This window comes from Schistocerca americana, chromosome 3 (assembly GCF_021461395.2).
Source record: "Schistocerca americana isolate TAMUIC-IGC-003095 chromosome 3, iqSchAmer2.1, whole genome shotgun sequence".
NCBI lineage: Eukaryota > Metazoa > Arthropoda > Insecta > Orthoptera > Acrididae > Schistocerca > Schistocerca americana.
This window is the reverse complement of record NC_060121.1, coordinates 380,058,398-380,067,058: the sequence shown is the minus strand read 5'-3', so window position 1 is coordinate 380,067,058 and position 8,661 is coordinate 380,058,398. Positions and strand designations below refer to the sequence as shown.

General features: G+C 39.6%; 1 protein-coding gene across 2 annotated transcripts in view; it reads left to right on the top strand.

The window, feature by feature from the left end:
- The first annotated feature begins 38 nt into the window (after nucleotides 1–38).
- Nucleotides 39–8,661, top strand: part of LOC124605500 (craniofacial development protein 1) — a 58,750-nt gene continuing 50,127 nt past the window's right edge. Inside the window, exons 1-2 of one of the 2 annotated variants that reach the window (XM_047137228.1) lie at nucleotides 39–272; nucleotides 441–506. In XM_047137228.1, the coding sequence (XP_046993184.1) occupies nucleotides 446–506 (61 nt within the window). In that variant the 5' untranslated portion in view covers nucleotides 39–272; nucleotides 441–445. Of the gene's footprint in view, nucleotides 346–440; nucleotides 507–8,661 lie in introns of both variants that reach the window. The other variant, XM_047137229.1, reaches the window with a different exon arrangement.

Here is an 8,661-nt window from a genome sequence, read left to right as displayed (position 1 = left end):
CGACACCAAAGACGCATAACCGAATCACTCAAGGATGTATGCGAAACTTCTGAGTTCAAAGATGCATTATTTTCGTATTGAGTGGAGAGAAAGAGTGAGTTTGTCGGATAATATACATAAAAGTTCCTAAAAAGTATTAAAAAACTACCTCGTATATTGTATTAGGACGCCACGGTGTTCGTTTAAGGTTAACTGGAATCGTAAAAATCTATCGTCAAATCGAGCTATTTCATCATCTAATCTGTATTGTACCGGTCCCTACCTAGTACAAGGTAAATTTGCTTGTAGTCCTAACGTTTTTTATCACACGAGTTTGCAGTTTGGTATAGGAAAATTGTTACATTTGTGGGTGTTGCTTTGTTTATGTTGGTGTTTAATAATTAGATGTATACCTAATTAACTGAAATTTCTGTTTGACTGAGAACACTTTTTGTATTTAGGCGGTATGGATCAAAGGGAGCTGCCTTCGGACAGTGACGAGAGTGATGAAGATTATGTGCCTTCAGGTAGGAATTTGTTTTTTAATTTTTGTCTATATGTATTTATATCGTTTTTCCTCCCGTCGCAATCGACATAAAACATGTACCTGTAGACGGGGCTGTATGTCTACTTGTATCGGTATGTGAACATGTGCGCATTCAGTAATCAAGAGGTGAAAGTGGTGCATTTCATGTAAGAAAATTTTTGTCGCGTACGAGAGACTGTACGAATAAAGAGATAAGCGTGTGTCGCTTATTCTTAGAGTAGCTTGTATGACGACCAACCAAAAAAATGTAGGTATTTGCTGAAGCGTTTGAAAGAAAAATCGTTTATCAGATCGTAACGAAATGCTGCTGTCATTTAGGGCCACGTGCGTGATAATACAGTGAATTGCCATATAATTTATTTTATAGGCCTGTAAATTACATTAAAAGCATTGTTTGTACGTGCGATATAAGACGAATCCGGAATAACCCAAGTAATATGTAATTAACTGTTTATAGCCTATTTGAATACCAAAATGTTCTCATGTTCAGTTTTCAGTTATTGTATTTGCATTTAGGTACCTGACTAAATATGCCACTTTTCTTAGCAGTAAACGTGCGCAATTTTGCATAATGTTGTGTCACAGTCTGTGGATTTAGTTATCTATCCAAAAGGCTTACTCCAGTGTTCTCACACGTAACCGATATTTTGTGATCAGAGTACGCAATTTGATTTACTTACTTATTCAATCCAAGGATCATCTCAAAATCATGTAGGGAGTTGTCATGGTAATACAATAATTAGCACAAAATACATACATAGAATAGGGAATACTTCAATATGTTCTACAGGTATAGGATAAATATGCTCTACAAGGATGGTTTCTATCTGTTTCGCTAATTACTTGCCAGGTTAGTTTCAATCATTATCTGAATATACAATGTTTTTCATTTTAAGGAATTTTTGTAAGAATATGTAGCAGCAGCAACTATTAAACCCTCATAAGTCAAGAGCTTAAACATCCCAGAAGAAAAAGAAAGAAAGAGGAAAAAAGGAAGGGATAATCTCTTGTCTGGGTACGATTAGACTGTTCAGGTATGTGAGCAATAGTGGGTGAATTCTGTGTGGAGCTTGTAACATCTGAGTTTCTTTCACTGCTCAAGTAGTTGCATTGTTGAAAATTTCAATTATACACTAGACTGGTTGCCAAGTGTGTGTGTGTGTGTGTGTGTGTGTGTGTGTGTGTGTGTACACAGCCAAGAGATGTGAATGTGAAATAAAGGTTGTGGTGATGGATTGATGTGCAGGATACCCTGATTTTTACTTTCACATAACAATTAGCACACTCACCAATAAAAAAGTCTGCTGGGGCAAATTCAGTAAAGGTGTGTGTATTAGATGATGTATGAACTTCCAATGAATACTTTGTCTCATTCTATTTAGCCTTATATATAGTGCACATAAACTACAAACAAGTTAAGAGGGACCACCAAGTCACTCTTACTTCATCCCCTTGGTGCGCTTTGCATACTTAGGTAATAATATTTCTCCCTGTTCCAAAATCCTGCATAATAATATTTTTTTTATTTTTTTTTTTTTATATGAACTCTTACACTCCAGTAATTTGCTCTTCAGTTCTTTCTCTGTTTGGGTCATTCCAGAGTTATGCATAAGGTGTATGCACTAGTAAACAGTTACAATACCCAGAACGATTCTCGAGAAATACCTTTTTTCTCACAGTATTAAATGTGTTTATAATGCTGATGAACATGATGTGTTTTTATAAATATCATAATGAAAGTATAATGCCATAAAAAGTTTAAACAATAAATTATTTTCTTTTCTGTGCAGAATAACTTATACAAAATATCCCACTTCTACAAAGTGGTTTAAATATGATTTAGTACCATTTGTGAAACTTCATTTTCCTCTGAAGAAGAAATTTACAATAGTTCCGTCTTTTTGAGACGAGCGAACTTGCATGGAGTCTCTTCAGCCTTGTCTTCACTTTAATGTATCCGACCCATTTTTATATATATAGAACATTTACATTTGTAGTTTCTAGCCATTAAAGAAAGAGCATGATCTAAGCCATTTTATTTATTCAGCCAGTGATCATCTCACAATGATACAGGATTTGTGATCATAATGCAGTGAAAATAAATAGCTCAGAATATACATACACGTTGAACGTATTGAAGTTAGCTCTTACAAGAATAGGACAGGTGATCAAGAGTTCTGCTCTGTGTCCTAACACTTTTGTGCTGAAGAAAAGTGTGTGAATCTTGTGTGTGGGGGGGAGGGGGGGGAGTAGGTGTTGTTCATTTTACCTGTAGAGATTTATTGCAAATGATGATATCAGTCATACATTGTAAATGGCTTGTTAAGTTTGAGACTTTTGTGGTTGGTGGGTATTGTTGGGTTTATTTTAGCAGTACAGGTTAAGCAAGTTTATCAGTACCAGCATTTGTGTTCTGCCCTTCCTGTGGATATCACTGTTTCGTGGTTAACTGGTATCAGTTTAGTGGTAGTGGCTAATTGGAGCTACTGATATGTTAGATTTTTTTTTATTATTATTTTATTTTTTTTAGTGTGAAATTGATGATTTTTTTTTTTTTTGCATTTTTGTTGTACTTTGTGTGTGTGGGGGGGGGGGGAGGGGAGATTGTCTATGCCCAAGGATTTTCCCTTGTTCGGTTTTTTTTGCAATATGGTTGCACGAATGACATCACGGGATTTTAGGTTTAGGTAGGTTGTTGAGTTGGTTGGTTTTATGTTCTGTGGACCATTTGCATGATAAATTGCAGTTATGCGGAATGAGTCATTTCACATTCACATTGCAAATTAATTTGTAAATATGGCTAAGTGCTGAACATTATATTTCTTTATTTTTTTACATTGTGAGTAGGCTAGTACAGGGGTTAACTGAAGCGTCCGATCCCATCCGTCAGGTTTGACCCGTGACATAAGGCTATTGTGTTGTGTGACGTCATGACGGCACGGAGTTTGGTGTGTGTGTGTGTGTGTGTGTGTGTGTGGCTTGTTTGTAGGTGTCGTGTTGCTGTTGGTGGTGCCCTCCGGTGGTGTGTTTAGGGGTTTCGTGTTGTGTGGTGTATTGGGGTCAGTTTGGTCTTACTGCTTGTTCTGGCTGGTTCTCGTTTTGACTGTGTGAGGAGAGGAATTGTTTTCAGTGAGTTAACGATTTAGTGTTTTTGTGTGAAAGCTATTGCAGTGCTGTTCGGTAGGTCATGTGCTAATTTGAGTAAATTAATTTGTTGTTGCTCTTGTATAGGTATGGATATGACAGATAAAATTAATAGTGTGTGCTTGCATACTATGAAGGGGGTGAGTCCGCTGGGGTTGATAAAATTTCTGCAGCTGTTTGGGTTGTTGGCGGAGGCGGTGAAGTGCGCTGTTTGTGGGCATGACATGACATTGACAAAAGTTCCAGTGTCTCGGACCAGGGACTGTAAGGTGCCATACGGATAACCAAATGGCGCTCTATATGACGTGGTTTCTGGTTCGAGAAGTCAAAGTTGGGAATGCGCGAGATTGTGTTGTTGACTTACTACTTTTTTTACAAATCCTCTCACAGTTTTTGCGTGCATGAGACTGGTGTAAGTGTGAGGAATGTGCTTGACTGGTTTTCGTTTTGTCGTCAAGTATGTTCTGAGTTTATGATGGGTGGGCCTGGGGTTGTGGTGGAGGTGGATGAGTCGCAGTTTGGTAAAAGTGAGTATGGGAGGGGTAAGTCTGTGGTTGGTCTCTGGGTGTGGAGGGGGGGGGGGGCGTTGTACCGGGGGGCTGGGTGTTCGGAATGTGTTTTTAGGGTTGTGGAGGGGCGGTCTACGAGGGAATTAGTGGGGTTAATTGAGGAGTTTATAGTACCAGGTTCTACTGCAGTTTCTGATGCTTTTTCTTCCTATAGGGGGTTGGGTGAGAGGGGATACAGTCATTTGGTAATGAACCATAGTTCAGAGTTTAAAAATTATGAGACGGGGGCTTGTACGAATACCATAGAGAGGATTTGGGGGGCCGTTAAGTCAGTTCTTGGGAGGGGGAAGAGGCGCTCTTCTAACCTTCAGTCTCATTGTGTGTGTGCGTGTGTGTGTGTGTGTGTGTGTGTGTGTTGCTTTTTTTTAAAAAAAGGGCTATTAGTAAGATGTACAGGCTGAAGGTGGTTAGTTAGGGTGGTTTGTGTGGGTGGGTGGCTGCAGCTCGGGGGGGGGGGGGGGGGTGTTTAGTTGTTAGTAGTGTTTGTGGGGTGGGGGGGGGTTGTTTGTGATTTACTTGTGGAGGATCTATTTTGTTCAGTTATAGTGTGTGATTGAGATTTGTTTATTTTGTGTTTGTTTTTTGTTTATGGTTATTTTATTTTGGGGGGAGGTAGGGGTGGGTTGGGTCTTTCTTCTGGTTGTGTATTTTTTCGTTTGTGTGTGTGTGTGTGTGTGTGTGTGTGTGTGTGTGTGTGTGTGTGGGTGGGTGGGTGGGTGGGTGGGTGGGGAGGGGGGGGGGCTGGGTGTGTGCCTGTATGAGATTGTAGTGGCTGACCTAGGTTACGGCACTTGAATTTTGTTGTGGTAAGTTATTATTTTTCTTGTTTTAAGTGTATTTGTTGTGTGGTGGGGTGGTTCTGAGTTGTGTGGTTTTTTGTATTGGTGATTTGGTATCGTGTGCTGGTTTGTAGGTATGTAGTTGAAGGGAAGTTTTAGATTCTAATTTGTGGTCATATCTGTGGGTTTTTTTGTATTGGGAGTCACTGTTGACCTAAGTGGGTGAAGGGAACTCTTTTATTCCAATGGGTGGTTGTGGCTGTGGGTGTTTTTGGTATCGGGGAGTTGCTGTTGAGCTATATGGGTCAAGGGAAGTGTTCGATTCCAGTTTGTGGGATCAGGAGCTGCTGTTGGGAGTTTTGTGTTGTCGGTTTTTTCGTCATTTTGTGTGGTTTGGTATGGTGGTGTGTGTGTCTATATTTGTTTATGTTTACTTTGTCCCCACCCAAAAACCCCCAGTTTCCCACGCTTGTCCCGTTAGTTTCATTAGGATTTTTGTGGAACATGTGTGTGTTGGTTTTTCGATGTATTTTCGGGTTTGTTGTCTTGTGTACATAATGACGTCATAGGTGCCATATTGGAGTCATAGTGTATGGTCGTTTCCGCCATATTTGTGATGTCATGGGTCAAAGCAGACGGGTGGAATCGGACCCTTCCATATTTCCGTAGTACAGATGTGAGTTAGAAATTCCTACCCACCTCCTTGTACATATTAGAGAAATAGAAATTACTCTATGGTTTACGAAGAGTTGTCAGTCATCTTACTGATTTTTCTCTCCCCAAGATTTGCAGTGATTAAGTGCAAATGTGGCAGAACTGAGTTTCTTAGGAGTTCCAAACATACTTTTTACAGTTTAAATTCTCGTCAATATGGACATGTTGTTGTTGTTCTTGTGGTCTTCAGTCCAGAGACTGGTTTGATGCAGCTCTCCATGCTACTCTATCCTGTGCAAGTTTCATCATCTCCAAGTACCTGCTGCAACCGACATTTTTCTGAATCTGCTTAGTGTATTCATGTCTTGGTCTCCTCCTATGATTTTTACCCTCCACACTGCCCTCTAATACTAAATTGGTGATCCCTTAATGCCTCGGAACATGTCCTACCAAACGATTCTTCTTCTAGTCAAGTTGTGCCACAAATTCCTCTTCTCTATTCTGTTCAGTACCTCCGCATTAGTTACCTGATCTACTCATCTAATCTTCAGTGTTCTTCTGTAGCGCTATTTGTCATCCATGTTTTACTTCCATACAGGGCTACACTCCATACAAATACTTTCAGAAAAGATTTCCTGACACTTTAATCTATATGTGATGTTGACAAATTTCTCTTCTTCAGAAACACTTTCCTTGCCATTGCCAGTCTACATTTTATATCCTCTCTACTTCGACCATCATCAGTTATTTTTCTCCCCTAATGGCAGAACTCATTTACTACTTTAAGTGCCTCATTTCCTAACCTAATTCCCTCGGCATCACCTGATTTAATTTGGATACATTCCATTATCCTTGTTTTGCTTTTGTTGATTTTCATCTGATATCCTCCTTTAGAGACACTGTCAATTCCGTCCAACTGCTCTTCCAGGTCCTTTGCTGTCTCTGACAAAATTACGATGTCATTGGTAAACCTCAAGTTTTTATTTCCTCTCCATGGGTTGTAATTCCTACTCCAATTTTTTCTTGTGTTTCCTTTATTGCTCGCTCAGTATATAGATTGAATAACATTGGGGATAGGCTACAACCCTGTGTAGCCATCCTCTTCCCAATCGCAGCTTCCCTTTCATGCCCCTCGACTCTTATAACTGCCATCTAGTTTCTGTACAAATTGCAAATAGCCTTTTTCTCCCTGTATTTGACCCCTACCACCTTCAGAAATTGAAAGAGAAGATTCCAGTCAACATTGTCAAAACCTTTCTCTGAGTCGACAAATGTCAGGAACATAGGTTTGCCTTTCCGTAATATATTTTGTAAGATAAATTGTAGGGTCAGTATTGCCTCACATGTTCCAGCATTTCTATGGAGTCAGAACTCATATTCCCCGACGTCGGCTTCTACTAGTTCTTCCATTTGTCTGTAAAGAATTCGCGTTAGTATTTTGCAGCCGTGACTTATTAAACTGATAGTTCGGTAATTTTCACACCTGACAACACCTGCTCTCTTTGGGATTGGAATTATTATATTCTTCTTGTAATGTGAGGGTGTTTTGCCTGTCTTGTACATCTTTCTCACCAGATGGTAGAGTTAAGACAGGGTTGGCTCTCCCAAGGTTCTAATGGAATGTTGTCTACTTCTGGGGCCTTGTTTCGACTCAGGTCTTTCAGTGCTCTGTCAAATTCTTCACACAGTATTGTATCTCCCATTTCATCTTCATCTACATCCTCTTCCATCTCCACAGTATTGTCCTCGAGTACATCGCCCCTGTATAGACCCTCTCTATACTCCTTCCACCTTTCTGCTTTCCCTTCTTCACTTAGTGCTGGTTTTCTGTCTGCGCCCTTGATATTCATACAAGTGGTTTTTTCTCCAAAGGTATCTTTTAATATTCCTGTAGGCAGTATCTGTCTGACCCCTAGTGATATATGCCTCTACATCCTTACATTTGTCCTCTAGCCATCCCTGCTTAGTCATTTTGCACTTCCTGCCAATCTCATTTTTGAGTCGTTTGTATTCCTTTTTGCTTGCATCATTTACTGCATTTTTATGTTTTCTCCTTCCATCAGTTAAATTCAGTATCTCTTCTGTTGCCCAAGGATTTCTACTAGGCCTTGTCCTTTTACGTACTTCATCCTCTGCTGCCTTCACTATTTCATCTCTCAAAGCTACCCATTCTTCTTCTACTGTATTTCTTTCCCTTGTTCTTGTCAATCATTCCCTGATGCTTTCTCTGAAACTCTCTACAACCTGTGATTCTTTCAGTTTATCCAGGTCCCCGTCGTCTTAAATTCCCACCTTTTTGCAGTTTCTCCAGTTTTAATCTACAGTTCATAACCAATAGATTATGGTCAGAGTCCACACCTGCCCCTGGAATTGTCTTACAATTTAAAACCTGGTTCCTAAATCTCTGTCTCACCATTATATAATCTATCTGAAAACTTCCAGTGTCTCCAGGCCTTTTCCATGTATACAGCCTTCTTTCATGATTCTTAAACCAAGTGTTAGCTGTGATTAAATTATGATCTGTGGAAAATTCTACCAGGTGGCTTCCTCTTTCATTCCTTACTCTCATTCCATATTCACCTACTACTTTTCCTTCTTTTCCTACTATCTAATTCCACCCGCCCATGACTATGAAATTTTCATCTCCCTTCACTATCTGAATAATTTGTTTATCTCGTCATTCAAGTAAAAGTTTTGAAATTTCCAACGTATTTATTATTTCCTCACCATGTGTTACCTTTATCATTGGTTTAGTACCCCTCCCTGATGTTCAGAAGTGAATATGAATACGGTGTGCCTTTTCACAATAGAGAGTGAGACTATTCACAGAAAACCAGTTAATGACACTCTTAAGAATGTTGTTTACCACTTCTTCTGTTGGTGTATGCATGCTTGGATTGATTACAAAACTGTGGCCATCCACAAAAAGAACTAATGCTGCTTCTTGTATATTTGACAGAAACGCAAGGAACACTGGTGGACCTAAGAT